This window comes from Erythrolamprus reginae, chromosome 4 (genome assembly GCF_031021105.1).
Source record: "Erythrolamprus reginae isolate rEryReg1 chromosome 4, rEryReg1.hap1, whole genome shotgun sequence".
NCBI lineage: Eukaryota > Metazoa > Chordata > Lepidosauria > Squamata > Dipsadidae > Erythrolamprus > Erythrolamprus reginae.
Window position 1 is genome coordinate 40809329 of NC_091953.1, and position 23792 is coordinate 40833120.

Below are 23792 nucleotides of genomic sequence, written 5' to 3' on the forward strand. Positions count from 1 at the left end.
TCGATGCATAAGTCTGCGCCTGCGTGGGTCTAAAACTTCATCATCCGAATTGACCGAAGATAATGGTGATTGGCTTCCTGGGCTGTGTACCAAGCCCCCCTCTTCCATGTCACCCCCACCTTCTTCTTCATCTGAGGAAACTGCACTCCCTGACTCTGCCGGTAACAAAACAGGCCTAGGACATGTTGACGTTTCCCCTGCCTCCACCTCCACATTCCCAGGCGCAGGAGCTGGGCCAGAGCCAACCACAACACAATGGTATGTTGGTCAACAACAAATGAGCGCCTTCATACATGCACAGAGCAACTGAAAACTTTGCTGTGAAGAACATACAGGCTGACTAATGGTTCCAATTTTTCAATATACTGATAGACTCAGGATATGCAGAATGCCTTCTATCTGATTCTGAAGTCTATAAGCAAGTGGAGGCTCCGCTGGATTTCAAGTTCCAGAAGAGAAAGCATAATTTATGGGTAAAAGTTCCAGAAAGATATCTATGAAATTTTGAACTTCAAGATGCTTAACGATAAACTTAAAATTCTTTACTGCACTTGCTAATTGCTTGAAAAATATCTATCTACTACTAGTTGCAGTCATTGTCTGTTTCAGTGTTGAAACAATAATGCCTCTATCTTTAGTCTATTGGGTTTTGGTTTTTTTTGCTAATTGCTACAATCTCAATTGACCCACATTAATTCTGCCGCTGCGTGCCTTGGTCCAATTCATAGTATTCATGCTATTGCTTAAAGCAATTATCTGCAGAAGACAGAACAATATTGGAGGCTGTTATGGTCTAGATGGGTGCCAAAAGGCTCAAACTCAACCTTGACAAGATGGAGTGGCTGTGGGTTTTGCCTCCCAAGGACAATTCCATCTGTCCATCCATTACCTTGGGGGGGGGAATCACTGACCCCCTCAGAGACGGTCCGCAACTTGGGTGTCCTCCTCGATCCACAGCTGACTCTAGAACATCACCTTTTGGCTGTGGCGAGGGAGGCGTTTGTCCAGGTTCGCCTGTTGCACTAGTTGCGGCCCTATCTTGACAGGAAGTCCCTGCTCACAGTCACTCATGCCCTTATTACATCGAGGTTCAACTACTGCAATGCTCTCTACATGGAGCTACCTCTGAAGAGTATTCGAAAACTTCAAATCGCGCAGAATGCAGCCACGTGAGCATTCATGGGTCTTCCTAGATATACCCATGTTTCTCCAACACTCCGCAGACTGCGTTGGCTGTCGATTGGTTTACGGACACAATTCAAAGTGTTGGTGATGACCTATAAAGCCCTACATGGCATCGGACTAGATTACTTATGGGACCGCCTTCTGCTGCATAAATCCCAGCGGCCGGTTAGGACCCACAGAGTTGGCCTTCTCCAGGTCCTGCCGACCAGACAATGTCATCTGGCAGGGCCTAGAGGAAGAGCCTTCTCTGTGGCGGCCCTGGCCTTCTGGAATCAGCTTCCTCCAGAGATTTTCACTGCCCCCCTCACCTTTCGCAAGAGTCTTAAGACTCATTTATGTCGCCAGGCATGGGGCAATTAGATCAAGCCCCCTCCTGACTACCAAATGTGATGTGTGGTTGTGACTGAGGTGTTTGACTGTTTTTAATATAGTGGGATCTTAGCCTATAGTTTTAATTAATTAGATTTGTGTACACATTGTTTTATATTGTACCCTGTGAACCGCCCCGAATCTTCAGAGAAGGGCGGCATACAAGTCTAAATAATAATAATAATAATAATAATAATAATAATAATAATGATGATGATGTTGATGTTGGTAGATGTAGATTTACCATTTAAATTTAAGAAGTAAACTCACCTGTTTTTCCATAAATGGCATCAAACTGGTTCATAAGTTCATCTTCCTTATTAAAAGGAGAATATTTCAAAATTATGGACAATTGTGTAGCAAATTTCTCAGGATCATCTATTACTGGAGTCCTTGTGTCACTTGACCATGAAAGGATTGGCACAATGACCTATAACCAAGAAGAGTACAGGTTGTCCTAGACCAGCTATTGTGAACCATGGTGACTTGGTTTATAGCCATCCTCAAAACAGTTGTATTAAGTCATGTGGTGACTCGAGTCAAAATGACCAAATGGCAACAACTGCAATGATCGGTAATCAAAAGTTCAGGCCCATTTATGATTATTAACAAGGACCATTAACATCTGGAAATAGAGAGCTTCACTTAAAATAACCAATCACACATGTGGATACTATATATAATTTCCCTTTTTTAAAAATTTCAAATCTTTTGGGGCTTACAGTACAATTTCTGTCTGTAATGCCTTAAAATGTTGATCAACCATGTGTTCCATGTGCAATAATTATACTGACAAACACAGTAGTAACAAGAGTGGCATGAAAAATATGCTTTGGGAACTGTTTGCAATCTGGGCCATAATGTCTATTTTCAATACTAAGAACATGACCTATTTTCGTGTGCTTCTCTTTTCGACATTTCTTCAATGGGTTCAAATTAGGTCCCCGGGCAAAACATTATTTCTAAAAGAGAGCATGATTTTCTGCTCTGGAATCAGATGTATGTTCAAAACATCCCATCAATCACTGTCACAGCAGAGTGGTCAGGCAGAAATAACAGACACGCCACTTTCAGAGAAGCACATATTTAGTCATTATCCACTATTCTATTGTCATCTGTCTAATGAGAAATGAAGGAACAAGACTTATGACAGTAACCGTCATTTATAATCATTACGGCAATTTGTTCTGAAACTTTCATACAAGTTTCTTTACATTAAGGAACTGTTCCTTTTGGATAGGATATGGGACACAGATATTCTAGGACAGTGATGGCGAATGTATGGCGCAGGTGACACAGGTGGCACGAGAACCCATATCTGCTGACACATGAGCAGTTGCCCTAACTCAAGGGTAGGCAAAATTGGCTCTTCTATGACTTGTGGACTTCAACTCCCAGAATTCCTGAGCCAATCATGCTAGCTCAGGAATTCTGGGAGTTGAAGTCCACATGTCATAGAGGAGCCAACTTTGCCTATCCCTGCCCTAGCTCAACTCCAACGTGCATGTATGTGCCAGCCAGCTGATTTTTAGCTTGCAGAGGCTCTGGGATGGCGTTTTTGACTCCCAGAGAGCCTCCGGGGGATGGGGGAGGGCAATCAATCAATCAATCAATCAATCAATCAATAAATTTTACTCTCCCCTGGCTCCAGAGAAGCCTTTGGAGCCCGGGAAGGACGAAACACGAGCCTACTGGGCACACCAGAAGTTGGGAAACAGGCCGTTTCCGGCCTGCAGGGAGCGGGGAAAGCTGTATTTGCCCTCCCCAGGCATTGAATTATGGTGTGGGCACTTGCGCATGCACAATAGCATGTGCCCACGCTCTTTTGGCACCTGAGGGAAAAAAAGTTCACCATTACTGTTGTAGGATAATGACACTGTCTTCCTGAGCGCAGACATTTAAAAAAAAAAAAGTTACACATTTTTAGATGAGAGGCAGGATTAAAGAGAGAAAAACCCCCTGAAACCGTTAGGTTCCTTTCCTAAAATCTTACCTATTTCAAGTAATCTGGAAAACCAGATTTTTAAGGGTAGATTTTAATTAAAATGTTGAAGGCATAAAATTGACTCTTTGGTCTAATTTGAAGCAAAATATTGCCTTAATTAAGATTCCACTGCTGATTCCATGTGATAAAAGTTCATTATTTTAAACCTGCCAGGGCAGAAAGGTATCTAAAATAAAATGGATCAGAATCCAGAAGTGTATTTCACTATATCTACCTATTCATTCAAAAGTACTTCTCAATTAGAGGAAATAAGAAGAATAAAATACTGATTTATACAGCAGTAAGTGTACTTCTGTTCAGTGCTGCCTGTATTTATATTTTATAAATTTTCACTATACTTATTTATTTATTTATTGGATTTGTATGCCGCCCCTCTCCAGAGACTCGGGGCGGCTAACAGCAACAACAAGACAGCATACAATAATAATCCAATACTAAAAACTATTTAAAACCCATTATTATAAAAACCAAACATACATAAAGACATACCATGCATAAAATTGTAAAGGCCTAGGGGAAAGAGTATCTCAATTCCCCCATGCCTGGCGGCAGAGGTGGGTTTTAAGTAGCTTACGAAAGGCAAGGAGGGTGAGGGCAATTCTAATCTCTGGGGGGGGGGAGTTGGTTCCAGAGGGCCGGGGCTGCCACAGAGAAGGCTCTTCCCCTGGGTCTCGCCAAATGGCATTGTTTAGTTGACAGGACCTGGAGAAGAATAAGGCTAATGGTGTATGCAAGTAGAATGTTTTATACAACAATTTCTGGTGAGGCTGATCCTTGAATTATTATTATACATTTAAATTATTCTGATATTTCTATTTTTGCGGCTAAGACTGGAGTAACCAATATAGCATATTTCGGGCATAAATGTATCTGGAAAATCTTATTGCTAGATTCTCTCCTTTCTTTGTGATGGGTGAAAATACACACAGCAATGCCTATAAATGTAACTGGATAGTGAGGGTAAAATACCAGTATCATCTTTGAACACCTAAGATAGATATGGGTTCCTCCTGGTTTGGACCAGTTTGCCCAAACTGGTAGCAACCTGCTGGTGATGTCATCATGACATTACGGAACTAGTTCAGTCGGTGCCAGTCCGTGGACACTGCCATCTTTTGTTTGGATTTTTAAAAAAAAATTTGGGGAGAGGAAGAGGGATTTTTTTTCTTCTGCACAAGTGCAGAAGCCAATTTTCTGGCACTGTGCATGCAGTCACCACCTTGTTTTTAGCGTCTAAAAAAAAATTCAAAAAAATTGGGGGGGATTTTTCTCAGTTTTTCTTCTGCACATGCGCAGAAGCATAGTTTTTGCCGTTGTGCGTTTGGTCATCATCTTGGTTTTGGCTTTTTTTTGGGGGGGGGCGGACTTTGTTTGGATTTTTTGGATTTCTGCCGCATGAATCCCAGTGACCAGTTAGGTCCTACAGAGTGGGCCTTCTCCGGGTCCCGTCGACTAAACAATCTCGTCTGGCGGGACCCAGGGGAAGAGCCTTCTCCGACCCTCTGGAACCAGCTCCCCCCAGAGATTAGGATTGCCCCCACCTCCTTGCCTTTCGGAAACTCCTTAAAACCCACCTCTGCCATCAGGCATGGGGGAATTGAAACATCTCCCCCTTGTCCATGTAGTTTTTGTGTATGATTTGATTGTGTGCTTGTTTTTTATATATTGGGGCTCTTTTGGATTTTTTAACTTAAAACTGTAATTTAGATTGCGAAATATTAGATTTGTTACTATGTTTTGTTGACCATTGTTGTGAGCCGCCCCGAGTCTGCGGAGAGGGGCGGCATATAAATCCAATAAATCTAATCTAATCTAATCTTTTTGCCACTGTGCATGCGGGGTGTGGGAGGAAGTGAATTGGCAGCGAGGTTAAGTTAGTATCCAACCCTAACATAAGACATATATAGACCTATAGGTATTCTTATACCATAAAAATAAATATGGGTGATGCCTAGATTCTATCCCAAGTGGGTCAGTGCTCATAGTTTAATCCATTTTATCTCCTGGTAATTACAGGTTTTAAGTCAAGCTTCCCTACAATTACACCCAATTTATGAATGGAGAATTCCCTAATCAGGTAGTCATTTCTATAAATATTCATGATAGCGATACCCACATTCCAAATTTTCCCATCTGCAATAAGTAATGTTTATAAGCTTATTTTAAGCATTATGTGGGATTGGAAAAAAAGAATCAGCTGACTTGCAACGATCAAAGCCCGTGAACGAAACATTTATAGTGGCTGCACATTATAGAAATTCCCTTTTAGATATATAAGAGCCGGGGTGGCGCAGCAGGTAGAGTGCTGTACTGCAGGCCACTGAAGCTGGCTGTAGATCTGAAGGTCAGCGGTTCAAATCTCATCACCAGCTCAAGGTTGACTCAGCCTTCCATCCTTCCGAGGTGGGTAAAATGAGGACCCGGATTGTGGGGGCAATAGGCTGGCTCTGTTAAAAAAATGCTATTGCTAACATGTTATAAGCCGCCCTGAGTCTAAGGAGAAGGGCGGCATAAAAATTGAATGAATGAATGAATGAATGAATGAATGAATAAGTTAATTCATATATTTTGTTATGGAGGATTATTGGGATTTTAAAATATTATTCATTCATATAAAAAAGACCTGGAAAAGTAACACAAAGGCAACACGAATAGACACTTTGCATTTTTATGTAAGTAGGAAGGAATGACAAAAATATAAATGCAATATATAATTTTTCTTTGGGTTTCTTTGCACTTTAGTGTTAGTGCTATTTCAGTCTATACACGGTCATGTTTTAATTACATAACGATAACTGAACCACCTTAATATTCTTACCAGGACATAAAAATGGGAAATAAATACTTCAAAATGTAGTTGTGAATAAGCATACCTCATTGAGACCTTCTGTTTCACAGAAAGTCTGGGAGAAAAGAAGACAGGTCATGATATTCTCTTTTTTGGTAAATAATATCAAGTCATTCCCTATACGCATTGATCCTCTGTAGTAAAAACATAGGGGGGGGGGAGAAACATTTTAAAAATGTGAATTATTGAATCTAAATAGATTTTCTTCTTGTTCTTACTTTACTAATTTAAAACACTGATACCATACTGATTCATATAAGATATAAATGCCACAACCAAAATTTAATCTAATATTTTGTTTAATATTTAGTTAATGTTGTGATTCAGCCTGAGGCTACTCAGGGACCAGCTGTGTCTCTGCTGGCTCCATGCCCGGAGGAGGATGACAGCGCAGAGGAGGGGGCTGAACAGTCGGACGGGGGAGAGGAGAGTCAGGAATGGGATGAAGGAGAACAGCATGAGAGCCCCGGGGGGGGGGGGGGGGGCTCTCCCCAGCCAGTAGCTTGGAGTCATTAGGTGATGACGCACAAGCTGTCATTGACATGAGACAGAGACGTTCAGAGCAACGAAAGGAGCAGTTAAAGAAATATTTTCACCATTGAATTAGAAACAGCTGGGTTTGGGTGTGGTCATCATCAGCAGGGTTTAAAAGGCAGGCAAGGCCTTGAAGCCATGTGGAGTGTTATCAATTGGAGTTGCGGTGACCTGTTTTGATTCTCAGCGTCTCTGATCTTGGCTTGTGGCCTCGCAGTCTGGAAGACTCGTGGGAGGTGTCTGTTTGCTATCTACAGCTTCGTCTTGGCAGCAAGAATCTGGTATTGCTTCATGGACTATTCCCTTTGTGTATATATTGGAAGTTCCAGTGTTTTTCCTGTTTGTAAGGACATTTTCTGTTACCTGTGTTTTCCTTGAATTATATAAACTGCCTTTGCCTTTTACCAGTGCGTCTGGCTTCTCTGGTATTGGCTTCTGGAGTAACCCAGACAGAACAGTTAATAATTTAATTTAATATTTTGTTAGCTTCCTTTATTGTTATTTCTTATTTAATATTTAGTTAGGAATTTAATTTTATTTAATATCTAGTTAGTTTTCTTTACTTTCTCCTTGGATTTAAAAAAAAATAATCAAAAAAGTATATCTATTAAAGCTTCCCCTCCCCCGGAGGTAAGTAAGCATGGTACAATGAAAATTATGTTTTACTTTGTTGATGTTGTCAAGGTTATCATCATATTTTGCAGCAATATAACATAAAATCTATTTTGCTTTCACACTGAGTGCAACATTCTTTTATGCCCATAAATATATTTATTACCTGTTTTAAATTATACATTTTCTAAATACAAGAGTGTTGCTTATATATTGCTTCACGAGTTTGCACAAAGGTATTAGTAGTAGTGAAAGTAGTTACTGTTAGATTTGGTGCAAACTTTTATTTTTCTAGTACTTAACCTGCGAGACTTTGGCATTTCACGTATTTCTTCCTGTATTTCAAAACAATCGGAATAAAAATGATACAATAAAACATAGAAAAAAGTAAGTCTTACGATTTCAGTCCATTGCCATAATGTCCAATCATTTTAGGGTCTTTTTTCTTAGTCGATCTTCCAAAATATACAATATCTGTAGCTTCACCTAAAATAGGTTTATAACAGAGTTTCAAATGCTGTTCAAAATTTGGTTTTCCCTCCTACAACCACTGCCTAGTAAAGTCTTTCTCTCCCTCTCTTTTGCAGAAACAGGGTTCAATTTAGCACCGATATGAGTTAAGGTGCACTAGACCAGTGATGGCGAACCATTTTTCCCTTGGATGCCTAAACTATTGTGCCTGTGCCAGGGCCCACACCACCGTTCCCTGTAGGCTGCGTGGGTGAGCGCGCGCGCACCCCAAAATACCGCCCCGCGCGCCCTTTTCCATGGGTGCGCAGTCCCCATCCCCCTGCCAGCCCACGGGGGGGTGGGGGCGGGGAGGCGCCGGCAGTAGAAGGCGCTGCCCCTGCCCGATCCGCTCCCTCTCCTTCTCTTCCAACGAAAGAAACGCGCGGAAGCTGCTTGCTTTCCGTGAAACCAGCGCGCCTTTTAAACACGCTGCTTTCCTGCACCTCTTTTCTGGGGGGGGAGTGGCCTCCTCCCCCCCCACCCAGGAAAGAGTTGCAATAAAGCAGCGTGTTTAAAAGGCGCGCTGCTTTCATGGAAAGCAAACCCGGCTTTCCTGGCCGGCACAGGGCTTTCCTGCCGCTCTCCCCCGAAAACACAACGGAGGTCCAGGATGACAGGCGAAGCGAGGTGGAGCAACGCGAGGCTCAAGCTGGTGGCGGAAGACCTCCGTTGTGTTTTCGGCTGGGGGGGGGCAGGAGGACCTTCCTGGCTTTACCGGGCAGCTGGCTCTAGCCTTGTGCCGGTCAGCAAAGCCGGAGACGTGGAGAGAAAGGAAAGAGAGGGAGGGAAAGAGGAGAGGAAAGAAGGAGGGAGGGAGGGAAGGGAGAGAAAAGTGAACGAGAGGGAGAGAGAAAGGAAGGAAGAGAGGAAGGAAGGAAGAGATAAATATAAAGGGAGAGAGGGAGAAAGAGAGGGAGGGGAAGAGGGGAAGGAAGAAAAAGAGAGAGAAAGAGAAAAAAGTGGAAGGAAGAGAGAAGGAAAGAAAGGGAGAAAGAAAGAGAGAGAGAGAAGATAGGAAGGAAGAGAGAGGGAAAGAAAGAAAGTGAGAGAGGAGAGAGGAAGGAAGAGTGAGAGAGAGTGAGAGAGAGGAAGAAAGCAAAAGAGAGAGAGGAATGGAAGGAAGAGAGAGGGAGAGAGAAATGATAGAAAAAAAGGGGGAAGAGAAATGAGAAAATGATTGAGGCAGAGAATGACAGGAAAGAGAGAGAACTAGAGAGAGAAGTGATTCTTGATTTAAAGCATATGGTAAAAGCACTTAAATAATAACAGAGAAAAAAACCCCCAGCCCTCACCTGTTTTTATTAATAGTTATGTTTTTGGATTTGCTGGTTATTTTAGTTTTAATAGTAATAGAGTTTTGTTTTGTTTTATTATTAATTAATTTTAATAAAAAAGTAGGGATTTTATTTATCATTCATTCATTCATTCATTCATTCATTCATTCATTCATTTATTTGTACTTCTATGCCGCCCAGTCCCAAGGGGACTGCTGCTCAGACACTATACTTTTCCGCCCACCCCGAAAAAAAATTAGAGGGAACATTGGCCCACACCCATAATTCAATGCCTGGGTGTTGTGGTTAGCTCTCGCCCAGCTCCTGCCCCAAGGAATGTGCAGATGGATGTGGGTGAAACATCCACATGCCGCAGGCGTGTTTTGCTCCCAATGGAATCTGCCGACGAAGCCTCTTCTGACCAAGGAAGCATGAGTGACACAGAAGAGGTGAGTTTGGCAGACAGCCCAGGAGGAGATCAATCATCTGTATCATCCTTGGATTCTGAACAAGAATTAATGACACATCCACGCATGCATAGAGTGATGCATAGGAGACAACAACTGAAGGATTATTACAAGAGAAAATGATGGGTGGGGCTGCTGTAATTAGTGCTACAGATAAAAGTGCAACCTGGTGTTTTAGCCTCATGGCAGTTTATCTGATTCATTGTTTCGTCAAGATCGTGGTTTTTGTGCTGTTCAAGATTGTGTGTGGACTCTCTGGACTTTAGAATTGGACTCAATTTCCCAGTTATTGGGTGAGCAATTGGATTGCATTTAACCTGTGCCTTGTGTGTACCAGAAAATCCCTTTGACATTTAAAAAGGGAGCTGTTTCTGTTTTTCCATTTATAAAAACTTTTGGGTTTTCCTTTTATCGTGTGGTGTGTGTCTTCCTGGACTAATTTACCCTGTAATTACGCGCAGTTGAAACACGCCGGCAGAACACTGGGGAGGGCGAAAATTGCCTCCCCTGATCCCCGGAGGCCCTCTGGAGACCAGAAGCAGTCCATTTTCCAACTTCCGGTGGGCCCAGTAGGCCCCATTTTTCACCCTCACAGTTCCAGAGGCTTCCCTGGAGCCTGAGGAATGCAAACAAACCCCTCTCTCCCATCCCTCCAGAGGCTCTCTAGAAGCCAAAAAATGCCCTCCCAGAGTCTCTGCGAAAGCCGAAAATCAGCTGGCCGGTGTGCACATGCATGCCAGAGCTGACCAAGGGCAATGGCTTGTGTGTTGTCAGATAAGGCTCTGCATGCCACCTGTGACAGCTGTGCCATAGGTTTGCCATCACTGCACTAGACATTCTGTTTTCTTTTTTACCCTGCATAGAACATGGCAGAGACGGACAAAACTGAAAAATTATATTCAGTATGATTATTATTAAGTATTTTCTGCACCAGGCCTTGCAAAGGTATTATAAAGGTCGAAAAACATAAGGAAAGAGCTATCGGACTGATTTTGGTATTAGTAAAATATCTGAGGTAAAAATAAACATTAAAAAATGAGCTTTATCCAGGCAAAAAGTGAATTTATAGGAATATGTTTAGTAATGTGATGGCTTCCTTTGAATACTTTCTTGCCCTCGCCATTTTTTAAAAAAATGAAATTCCCATGAATAAGAAAATAAAGTTCCTATAAAAATAGGTAGTTCCTGTTGTACATACTCCTGGTTAGTTGGAGGATGATGAAGATATTGAGGACTCTGATTCAGATATTGTTTATGAATTAGTGGGGGGTCCGGGGTTACAGGTAGTAGAACAGGTGGGAGGCCAGCCACAGGATGGGGCTATGAGTTCAGGATCTAGCGAGGGAGAATCAGACACTTGCTGGGTTAACCCTAAATTCAGAAGGGCCCAAAAACGTAGAGAACAGAGGTCTGGAAGAAGACATTAAAGAGAGGAATGGGTTAAATACTGTAGTGATGTATTTGGCATGTCAGGGGGTCAGTGGGGAAGAAGGGTGGAGTTTCAACGTTGCCGATGAGAAAAATGGATGTTTTTCTTGCCACTCTCAAGTAAGCAAAAGTATTCTGTGTTGATTAACTGTCAGGGCTGCTGGTTTTAGAGCTCATGCATTTAGGAAAATACATCTTGTTAAGTGGAGAAGGAGAAGGACTGTGAGAAATGCGGTCAAGGGAGATAACGGACCAACAGATAAGTGTGTGTATGAAATGTGTTTGAATTCCAGAAGAGAAGAGAAATAAATGGAGTTTCTTTATTCATGATATAATGCATTTAATAAGAGTTATTTGTAATTGCTAAATTTCTACTAGAAACCAGAACAGTTTCCAAATTAAAACTACAACAGCACTAAATGTGTGACTTATGTGACTTTTTCACACTTATGACTATTGTAGCATCCCCATGGTCATGTGATTTACATTTGGATGCTTGACAACTGATTCACATTTATGGCGGTTGCAGTGTCCCATGGCCACGTGATCTCCTTTGCGACCTTCTGACAAGCAAAGTGAATGGGGAAACCAAGATTCCCTTAACAAACCTGTTACTAATTTAACAACTGCAGCGATTCACTTAAGAAATGTGGCAAAAAAAGTCGTAAAATGGGGCAAAAACTCACTTAACAAATATCTCAGTTAACATAAATTTTGGACTTAATTGTGGTCATACATTGAGGAGTACTTGTAACCCCCTCTCTGGATCTGAACAGGTTGCTTTTTAAGACATTTACTGAAGATGTGCAATGTGTCTGTATAATATTGCTTATAATAAAGCCTGTGACTTTTATGGTCAGAGCAAAGGCATCTGCAGGATTGGAACCTTTCATTACATTGCTACAAATCAATGCTGCTTTCATTATTTGCTCCTTGTCCAATCTACTTCAGTGAGATTTTCTTCCCTTCAGATGATAATCTCTAAGAAAGTAGAATGGACAAGGGATCATGTAACTGCAGTTGTGACCATCCACGGCTCTATTTTTTAAAGGATTATGTTTACACCTTTTGCTAAGATTGCAATGTCTAAATAAGATTGCTCTTATTTAGAAAATTAAAAAATAACAATATTTTTCTTTTAAGTTATGTCATACAAAATCCAGAAATGAACCATGGGAATACCACATGGAGATTCATTTCTCTTGTTTAAGTCTGCTTGTGAGTCTTTAGTCAAACTTGTAGGTTGAAAAGAACTATACTGCTCAAAAATAAAAATAAAGGGAACGCTCAAATAACACATCCTAGATGTGAATGAGTGAAATACAGTGATACCTTGTCTTACAAACTTAATTGGTTCCGGGACGAGGTTCTTAATGTGAAATGTTTCTAAGCCCAAACAATGTTTCCCATAGGAATCAATGGAAAAGCGATTAATGCGTGCAAACCCAAAATTCACCCCTTTTGCCAGCCAAAGCACCCGTTTTTGCACCGCTGGGATTCCCTGCAGCATCACAAAAACACGGAAGTCCGGAGGTGGGGTTTCCCATGGAGGGGAGCCTCAGGGAAATCCCAGCAGCGCAAAAACAGGTGCTTCGCTGGCAACGGAAGTCCGGAGGCGGAGCGCCCAGCGGCGGCGGTGGGTTTGTAAGGTGAAAATAGTTTGTAAGAAGAGGCAAAAAAATCTTAAACCCCTGGTTTGTATCTCGAAAAGTTTGTATGACGAGGCATTTGTAAGACGAGGTATCACTGTATTCTTATTGAATCCTTTGTTCTGTACAAAGTTGAATGTGCACAACAGCATGTGAAATTGATTGTCAACCAGCGTTGCTTCCTAAGTGGACAGTTTGATTTCACAGAAGTTTGATTTACTTGGAGTTATATTGTGTTGTTTAAGTGTTCCCTTTATTTATTTGCGCAGTGTATTTTTCATATGCAAATCCTATCTTTCATTTCACAACTTAAGATAATGTACTTGTCTTTTTATTCACAACATTATTGATGAAGGCGAAGGTTAAAAGCCATGTCTAGGCCAACATGTCCAATCAGAATTGTGGCTGAATTGATAGCAGAACATGGATCTTTTTTTCCCATGGGTCCACAAACCAAATATGACTGAAACCATGACTCCACACTAATGTTCAAGGAAATAGTACTTACGAGGGGACATGCCACATCCATCATCTAGAAAACACAGGATGAATCCTCCTCGCAAGTTATCATTATTCACTGAAAGAGAAAGCATCAGAAAGATAATTTTTTTTCTTAGTTCCCTCCGCAGTAGTATCTATAGCAGTATTTTTCAACTTTGGCAACTTTAAGACATGTAAACCTCAACCTCAATAATTCCCCAGCCAGATGCTGACTGAGGAATTCTAGAAGTTGGAATCCGTATGTCTTATAGTTGGCAAGTTTTAGAAATTGTATTTTAGAGAAAGCCAACCAGGCATAGAAAAGGCAGGTTTGTACTTCATCACACCTGCACATTTCTCTGTCCCTTTTAGAAATGGCAGGGCTTACATAAAGAAAAAAAAAGAAACCATGAGAGGGGGGAATCAGAGGGAGTGATTGATAGATTGATTGATCCAAGGAGCTTATTGATTCCTTCCCTAGTTTTTATATCTTTATGCTGAAGGTTGCAGTATTAAGTCATTTCCATTTCTTCAACAGTGGCTTATTTAATTTTAAATTTAAAGAAATTAAATTTTGTTCTGCCCAGTGGGGCACATCTACTTAAGCTCAAATAAGATGAAGCAAAGTCTATGCTTCCTTTCAAATCATACCCTTTTTTTGCTTGGATGACAAAAGATCACCGTGCCCATACCCATAATGCAATGCCTACTGCTCCCCCCCCCCCCCCAAAAAAAAAATGCATGAGTGCAAGCCTCATGGAATCCTCTGGCTCTTTTTCACCATCCACAGGCTCCGGAGGTTTTCCTGGGAACGGCAAAACCAGCCTTCCCCTACCCTCCGGAAGGCCAAAAAAAATCAGCTGGTCAGTGTGCACATGCTCATTGGAGTTGACATAGGGCAATGCCTCGATATAGCTCCACACGCTACCTATGGTATGCATGCCATAGGTTTTCCAACACGGACCTATGGGCTATACCACTCTTCACACACACAGCTTGATATCAAATTATAAATTGGCAGAGGGAGAACACGTGAAGAATAAGAAATGGAGCTACTGTATTTCTGGTTATGCCCACTTTATGGAATTAACACAATACTCAAAAGGCAACTGAAGCCCTCATTGAATAAAGGGCTGCACATTCCTCTATCTTATTCTCAAGATATCTTAAACATGCTTATTAATAAATAAAACATATGCCATCGAATTCAATATGATTCATTCCTCCCATATGTAAGATCTTTACTTTCTCTTTCTTCCAGTTGATAAACAAACCAACGTGTCAGATTAGTTTTATCACGTTTAAATCTGTATGTATTACTGTTAAAATAAATGATTATACATTTATAAACTCTCTCTCTCTCTCTCTGTGTATACTGTGCATCCAAAAGTATTCAGACCCCCTTCACTTTTGTCAATTTTGTTATGCTGCAGCTTCAATATAGTTGTTGAATATAATTTTTTCCTCGTTGATCTACACTCAGTGAATACACTGTATATGTATGTGTGTGTGTGTGTGTGTGTGCGTGTTTATATCAGTGTTTCCCAACCTTGGCAACTTGAACAGATCTGGACTTCAACTCCCAGAATTCCCCAGCCAGTGAATGTTTCAAGTTGCCAGATCTCTTCAAGTTGCCAAGGTTGGGAAACACTGGCTTATATGACACTAAATCTTTAAAGTTAAAGACAGGAACATCATCATAGCTTCTACCCAAGTATATAATAGATCTTTGCTTTCTTAAATAAAGGAAGAAAGAAATCTTCCAAATCATAAGGGAGCTAATAAATACATTGTGTTCAATAAAACAATGTAATAAAAAAAAAAAGAAGTCACTGAAAAGTATTTATATATCTAAATTAGTATTTATATAGAACTCACCAGTATAAATGTCAAGTCTTGTGGCACCAGCATCTCTGAAAATATTGTTCAGATATGGAAAGTATTAAAAACAAAACAAAACAAAACAGCAGAGTAATAGTAACTATTATCTTCTTACTCAGGATTTATGTCCTGGAAATGCAGAACATGCTAGTTTAAATTGTATTAACTCACATTAATATGAGTTGCCACTGAATCACAAAATTAAAAACACAATAAAACTTAATTGAAAAGCTACAATAAATTGTAAGTTATAACACCACCAAACCAGTGGATTAAGCATACGGAAAGGCAAAAGAATTTGCAGTATTGGGACTGCCCAGTAGGCTGAATTTTCCCATCTGCATTCTAGTTCAAACCCCAGAAAAAAAGAGGCCAAAAGACTTTTTCCTCTCAACCTTCCATTTCCCCAGTCTGGAGAAAGAAATGAAACGATTGTTTTAAAAAGATAAGATAAGACTGTGAGCAAACCAAAAAGAGAACTATCTTCCTCTTCCTTCTATTTATCCTGCCCAACTGTATCACAAGAACTCTACTACGTTGAGACACACTGAAAGGGGTTCTGAATTACTCTGCCTAACTCACAAGGTCGTTTTTAAAGAAATGTCAATGCACATTGCACATAATGTGCACAGTTCTATGATGCCCCCCCCCCCCCGAAAAGCACTGGGGAAGTGAATTTGCAGTTGATTTGACATAATCTGCCATTCATATAACTTATAAGGGCATTGAAAAATAAAAACAATGTTTTGTTTACTATCATCCCAATGGCTGCCTGATTATATTATCTTGTATACTGTGCACTTTTCTGGCTTAGTTTTTATGCTTCATGTTCAAGAATAGTTTTTAAACGAGTTTGTACTTCACCTAGAAACTGTAGTTAGAAGCGTAGTAAATAAGCCTTTAAAAGGTTCATTATACTAAAGATTAAGCTTCAATAGAGCACCAAAACTGAGCCCAATCAATGGGTGACATTGATTCTTTCCTAGTCATTCTCCAAGAGAGATGTCCTAGACTAAATAACAACATTTAATTAAATGAATAAAAAGAGACAACTACTTAGATTTTGTTTTTGCCAATCCATACCACCTTGGTCAAAAGCTCCTTTATCAGGATTGGAAGAACTCAGTCCCTGAACTTCTAACTCAGGGAGAAGGTCCAGCCTTCAGGTGTAAGTAGGTACTATGGCAGTAGAGCAAGATTCCCAACTACAAGCATGGTGGAATGTCAACTGCTAGAACTCTCAGCCAGCCAAAATCATGTTGGATATTAAAAAAATCTGTAACCCATTCTGAATCCTTGGAGCGTTCTTGGAGAACACTATAGAAGAGATTGGTTTTATTGAGTTTTTCAGCCATAGCTCTTCTGTTGAGGCAAAATCTGAATGAAGCTGGTCAAAGTACCATAATCAGGGTTGGGCTATTGTCAGGAGGGGGACGGGGGCGCAGTGGGGTAGCAAAAATGGAGCTCTACCACAGAGCACCCAATTTGCACTGAAAGATGTAGAAAGAAAATGCAGGGTGTCCTGCATAAGCCACGCCCACAGTGTGGTAGTAAAAATTTTGGTAGCCCTTCACTAACCATAATATTGTCTAAATTGTGTGTGTGTGTGGGGAGGGGATAAATTAGGGAAAACCCAGAATAAAAGGCCACTGGGAAAGGCAGTCAGGTACCAGAATGAAAAGCTTAGCTTATTATAAAACATGGACCTTAAAAGCAACATATTTACCTTGAATTGTCAATCAACTCAGCTATTGCTCCAAAAATGAAGTCGTGTGTTGTGCTAGAAAGAAGCATTAAGGAAATTTTAATACAAAAGAAGTCAGAAAACAACAGGGATGAATTACACAAGCAGAAAATGGCAATGCGAAAAAGGATTTGGGTTGCATTAGAACGCAGTAGTTTTTGAAATATGAAAAAATCAATGGGGAAGGTGGGGGAGATAAATACTGCTTTGAGAGATATTGGTGCATATGTGGGAAAGTAATTTTCTATATGTCCTAGCAAAATAAAACTATTTATTGGCCAAGTTGGATGCCCAACAAGTGACAAATCATGACTATCTCTAAATAGCATACCAGAACAGGGACCATATGATTAGTTCAAACACTCAGTTTAGGACAGGTAAAAAAGCATATCTTTTTAATTAAACCTTGTTATCTTCAACATTTCTTTTAGCTAATGCTTCTGGCTTATTCTTAGTCCTTGTGATCTTACTTCCTTTATTTTCAGGCTTATTGTTAAATTTGTTTCTAACAAATCTGATCAATGATTGCAATAGATTGACTAGGCTCCATAGGATGTCTTATTGCCTGAAACTAAAAACTTGTTCCTACTTACTTGAGAATTATCACCCCTAAACGTAAGAGGGCTACCATTGACCTGAGTAGTCACTCAATAATCTAATGCAACTTTTCTATATTGACAAAACTTCTTAAAAAAGCATACCTTGAAACATATCATGAAATATCACAAGCAGTGTTCCCTCTAATTTTTTGGGGGGGTGGGCGGAAAAGTATAGTGTCTGAGCGGCAGTGGCGGCATAGAAATAATCAATAAACAAACAAACAAACAAACAAACAAAAAACCCATCCTGTTTTGCCTCAGAGAATTTCAAAATAAAATACTGTACTGTGTGTCTATAACAGTGAGCTCATAATAGGGCAACTCTATCAATATCAAAATGCCACTTAAATAGTAGAGCTAGTTTCAAATTAGATTTTGATTTTCTTTCTCTCTTCCTTACTCCCATTCTTTTTCTTTCTCTTTTCCTTCCTCTCTTTTTTCTATCTGTTTCTCTCTCTTCCTCTCTCTCCTTCCCTCTCACTCTTTCCCTCTCGGCTTCTGGGCAGGTTTGGAAAACTCTGAGTTGATGATGATTTTTAAGTGAGCGATTGCTCACTGCTCAGCTTAGAGGGAACTATGATCACAGGCCCTAAAAGATGCAATTCACAAGTTTATGTGCTAGCAAATGCACCCATCCATAGGATGCCCCAATCTCAGGAATTTTTATTCAATTGAAACCAGTAGGACTCATTCCCAAGCAAAAATTAGGTGGAACACATCCCGGTTTATCTAGTTAAATGTTTTTGGACATTTTAAAGATGTGTGGAGTGGACTTCAATCCCTGGATTTCCCAGTTTGAAAAACATTTGGTCAACCATTTGATCCTGTGCTTTACAAATTTGCAAGGATTACTCTTATTTGGTCAAACAGATATTAGACTGAATTTGGCATTATTATGCATCCATTGAATCCTTCCCAATGACTTGGGAAAGGCAGTTATTTCTGTTTATTAAAAGCATCATTGCAGGATGTAATCTGCCCTAAGTAAAGCTGCCTTTTGAAACAGTTATTATTTTCACAATGGCATCCAGACAATAGTTTTTGCTGTGATGCTGACATTAGTATCATTTGTATTTTGCAAAAGCAGTATTAATCATTGTGAACTTTAATATTAGTAAAGACTTAGTCTATAGCAGTGTTTCCCAACCTTGGCAACTTGAAGATATCTGGACTTCAACTCCCAGAATTCCCCAGCCAGCATTCGCTGGCTTGCTAACTTGCTAACCATGATATGCTATAGACCAGTGTTTCCCAACCTTGGCAACTTGAAGATATCTGGACTTCAACTCCCAGAATTCCCCAGCCAGCATTCACTGGCTTGCTAACTTGCTAACCATGATATGCTATAGACCAGTGTTCCCCAACTTTGGCAACTTGAAGATATCTGGACTTCAACTCCCAGAATTCCCCAGCCAGCATTCACTGGCTTGCTAACTTGCTAACCATGATATGCTGTAGACCAGTGTTTCCCAACTTTGGCAACTTGAAGATATCTGGACTTCAACTCCCAGAATTCCCCAGCCAGCATTTGCTGGCTTGCTAACTTGCTAACCATGATATGCTATAGACCAGTGTTTCCCAACCTTGGCAACTTGAAGATATCTGGACTTCAACTCCCAGAATTCCCCAGCCAGCATTCACTGGCTGGGGAATTCTGGAAGTTGAAGTCCAGATATCTTCAAGTTGCTAAGGTTGGGAAACACTGGTCTATAGCATATCATGGTTAGCAAGGAAAAATAAATATACAGTAACATAAAGCAAATCAATTAAGGACTGTGGAGTCTATGGGATTGAAACTAATCTATGTAGGTTCTTTTCTATTGGCAGAACTGAGATTTCAAATTTTGAACAATTTATATAAGAACAACTCCCTTGAGAAAATCTGGAAAATATGGAAGAGGAGAAGACGATCAGCAGCAAGTTGGGTAAACTCAATCAAAGCAATGATTGGAAAGTTTTAAAAGCCCGATTTGAAACGGATCATCCCGTTTAAGTCTATGCACAGGTGAAACAATTAGAACATCGTGCAAACGTTATTTCAGTAATTTAAAAGGTGAAACTTAATATATGAGAGATATTCATCACACGCAAGGCAAGATAGTTCAAGCCGTGATTTGTATTATCAATATGTATAATTCAGAAAACGGACTGGTTTTTTCCCCCTACTGTTCATTGAAGGCGGAGCCCAAACAAGGTATCGCCACCCAAAAAAGGTGACCGTCTCTTCTCACACTCACGAGTTGGCATGCAAAAACTCCAGCGTTAACTCCGCCCTACAAAGACTTCCATAAATAGCCAGTTCCGCCATCGGCGCTACCAAGGAGAAGCAGAGAGAACAATGCCGCTCGCCGCGACTCAACAACAGTCAACCCCTCGTTCGTTATCCACGTGAACGCAGCGCGCCCAGGGCGTGGCTGCGAAAAGGCCACGGAATAGGGATGTGTGTGTGAGAGAGAGGGGCGGACCGTAGGCGCCCTCTTGTGGCGAAAGTGAGACTGCAGTCACGTGGGGACGCGAAAGTTTAGGAGTACAGTACTGTACAGTACAAACAAAATAAGCCCGGAATGCTTGTTATTCCTGACTCTGTAGTCTGTGCATGAATTCCCACCGACCCCAACCGATTACTTTTAGTGGGCGTGAATAAGAATTACACCTTTTATCACAGAAAGCTAGTTTACTGGAGTGGTTAAGGCGCCAGGCTACTATCTGGGAGTTCCGATTTAGGCACAAAGCGAGCTTGGTGGGTTTCTTCCAACCTTAGAGAGGCAGTGGGGTATCCTTCAAAACGCTTGCCCTGCAAACTGCAGGCGTTTATCCACACGGGGCGGAGGGGGGCCCGAAGGACTCAGAGCTCACGTTCACAATAATCTTCCTCGGATTTTAAGCGGGGACGGTGGAGACAATCGCGGGGGAAGGAAGAGAAGATTTGCGCTGGAAAAGAAAGCAGGGAATCGCCGGTTTCCAATTAGCTCCCCGACGCCCAGCTGATGCCTCTCCGGAGCTTCCAACAGCAGAGGATTCCCCCTCACCCGGTGATCCACGGTGCTGCCTGCCTGGAGCCCCTGACGCCCAAGTTAAAAAGCTCAAGCTGTTGCGCTCCATCGGCTCCACAGAGAGAGAAAAAAGAGGAAGGAAGGAAGGAAGGAAGGGAGGGAGGAAGGAAGGAAGGAAGGAAGGAAGGAAGGAAGGAAGGGAAACAGAGAAACAGAGAGAGAGAAAGAGGGAGGGAGAGAGAAAGGGAAAAAGAGAAAAAGAGGTAGGAAGGAAGAGAGAGAAACAAAGAGCGAGAGAGAGAAAGAGGGAGGGAGAGAGAAAGAGAGAGAAAAAGGAGGGGAGAGAAAGAAAGAAAAAGGTAGGAAGGAAGAGAGAGAGAGAAAGAGAGAGAGAGAGAGAAAGAGCGAGGATGAGGGAGAGAGAGAGAAAGAGAAAGAGTGAGGAAGAAAGAGAGAGAAAGAAAAAAATCTAACTCAACTATTTCAGTGGCATTTTGATACTTAGTAGAGTTGTCATCTGATTATCTGCTATCCAGGCTTTTGGGGGAGGATTTACAAGGCAGTGTATGTAACCAAAACCAATTTTGTCACGTTTAATGTTTCTACGCAGGATAATGACAAATTCCCTTCTAATTTTATTGCAGATGTATTGTACAGATGTCATATTTTCAGTTTTTTAAAAAAAGTCAGCAACTTATTTCTGTACAAATGTTTAAAAGTATATGGCTTTTTTAAATTGGATATTGTATTTTTTTTAAGTCTCGTTGAAGGTGCTTTTAATAGCTGCTAAATGATGTTGCTTTTGCTTTTTCAAAAAAACAAAAACAAAACAAAAATAATCAAAAAAATCACCTTAAGGTGCAAGTCATCTGAAAGTCTTAGAAAAGCTGAAATTAACAATCATTAACAATCAAAGCATGCCAAACCGATATGTGTTGGAACTATACAGTATAGTTCCAGTCAGTTTTTAGAAGTTGTTTATGGTTATTCTCGGTTTCTGGAAGTACAGTACTGTCTACAAGGTGGGAAGATGTTCCTCTAAACAAGAGATGTCTCTTGTGGCCTGTACAGATGTTTTAAAATGTGAAACATTTTCTAACTGCCTTGTATAATAATAACAACAGAGTTGGAAGGGACCTTGGAGGTCTTCTAGTTCAACCTCCTGCTTAGGCAGGAAACCCCACACTACTTCAGACAAATGGGTATCCAACATCTTCTTAAAAACTTTCAGTGTTGGAGCATTCACAACTTCTGGTGGCAGGCTATTCCATGGATTCATTCATTAGTCTAACTGTCAGGAATTTTCTCCTTAGTTCTAAATTGCTTCTCTCCTTGTTTAATTTCCACACATTGCTTCTTGTTCTGCCCTCAGGTGCTTTGGAGAATAGGTTGACTCCTTCTTCTTTGGGGAAACCCCTGAGATATTGGAACACTGCTATTATGTCTCCCCTGGTCCTTCTTTTCATTAAACTAGCCATGCCCAGTTCCTGCAACTGTTCTTCATATGTTTTAGCCTCTAGTCCCCTAATCATCTTTGTCGCTCTTCTCTGCACTTTTTCTAGAGTCTCAACATCCTTTTTGCATTCTGGCGACCAAAACTGAATGCAGTATTCCAAGTGAGGCCTTACACTTGGAATCCTGCATAGTATTATAGTTAGATGCCACAGATTTCATTCCAGGCTCAAAACAGTAGGAAACTCCCCTCCCCCCCTTATCAACTATGGTTGGAAAAAGGTGTATGTATGTATATATATGCATATGCATATGCATATGCATACGCATACATACATACATACATACATACATACATACATACATACATACATACTGTTCTGTCTGGGTCACTCCAGAAGCCAATACCAACCCAAAAAGAGAAGCCAGACACACTGGTAAAAGTCAAAGGCAGTTTTATAAAATTCAAGAAAAACACAGGTAACAGAAAATGTCCTTACAAAAAAGGAAAATCCTGTATCTTCAGATATATTCACAAAGGCCAAAAGTCCATGCAGCAATACAGAATTCTTGCTGCCAAGCCAAGGCTGTAGATAGCCAACCTATACCTCCCACGGATCTTCCAAAGCTGCTGGGCCACAAGCCAGGAACAGAGACACCGAGAAACAAGACAGGATAACGCCAAGCTGATAACACTCCACATGGCTTCAAGGGCTTGCCTGCCTTTTAAACCATGCTGATGAGTACCACACCCAAACCCAGCTGTTTCTAATTCAATGGTGAAAATATCTCTTTAACTGCTCCTTTCATTGCTCTGAACGTCGCTGTCTCATGTCAATGACAGCTTGTGCGTCATCACCTAATGACTCCAAGCTACTGGCTGGGGAGAGCCCCCCCCCCATGCTGTTCTCCTTTATCCCATTCCTGGTTTTCCTCTCCCCCATCCGACTGTTCAGCCCCCTCCTCTGCGCTGTCATCCTCCTCCGGGCATGGAGCCAGCAGAGACACAGCTGGTCCCTGAGCAGCCTCAGGCTGAATCACAACACATACTGTATTGGTATAAATTTTATATTGTTTTTCACACCTTACAGAGATTCCAATTCACATACCTCAAGCATAATACAATATAATATCAAATGTCAAATTCTTAGTCAAATTAATTCAATTTTTCTAATTATTTATCCAATTTATTCTGGTACATATCATTCATCCTGTGCTACCTCCTTTCTTGGCTATTTGCTGTTTTTCATAACTATGCCATCGTGCTTCAGTCCATTTCTAACATTCTACTAAACTCATTCCTGCTTTTATTTTTTTTAAAATTGATTCATTCATTATTCTAACTGTCATTTTATCATAGCTGCCCTTAACAAAAGAAATATCCAAATTTACTTCTCTTTGAGACCTAGCAAGGAAAGAAAAAAGAAAAGAAAAAGAGAAACATCATTTATATCGTGTCTTAATCTAATTATAACAATGTCAATATATATCGGAGGAAGGGTTGTTATTAGAAATTTTAAATGTATTTGCTATTCAATTCATTCCTTTCATTATATCCATATATCACTTAAAATTTAACAAATCAAAATCAATATAAATCATATTATTCCATTGTTTTTTCTTTTTCTTTTTTTTTTACAAAAGGTATCTTCCATTAGAAAAATCAATATAATATTATTCTTCCCTAATCTAGGTATTTTCCACTGTCGTTCTTAGTGTGATAGTCTTTCCTAATCTACAAGTTTCATTGCCAATCCCAGTC

At 40.6% G+C, this 23792-nt stretch overlaps 1 protein-coding gene across 2 annotated transcripts in view; it reads right to left on the reverse strand.

The window, feature by feature from the left end:
• The window catches only part of MORC1 (MORC family CW-type zinc finger 1), a 67997-nt gene extending 48012 nt beyond the window's left edge, over positions 1 to 19985 (reverse strand). For both annotated transcript variants that reach the window (XM_070750111.1, XM_070750110.1), the window contains exons 1-7: positions 19823 to 19985; positions 16969 to 17022; positions 15240 to 15274; positions 13390 to 13458; positions 7952 to 8039; positions 6433 to 6541; positions 1825 to 1984 (exon numbers count right to left, since the gene is read on the reverse strand). In XM_070750111.1, coding sequence (XP_070606212.1) covers positions 1825 to 1984; positions 6433 to 6541; positions 7952 to 8039; positions 13390 to 13458; positions 15240 to 15274; positions 16969 to 17022; positions 19823 to 19893 — 586 coding nt within the window. In that variant the 5' untranslated portion in view covers positions 19894 to 19985. The remainder of the gene's footprint in view (positions 1 to 1824; positions 1985 to 6432; positions 6542 to 7951; positions 8040 to 13389; positions 13459 to 15239; positions 15275 to 16968; positions 17023 to 19822) is intronic.
• Between the last annotated feature and the right edge of the window lie 3807 nt (positions 19986 to 23792).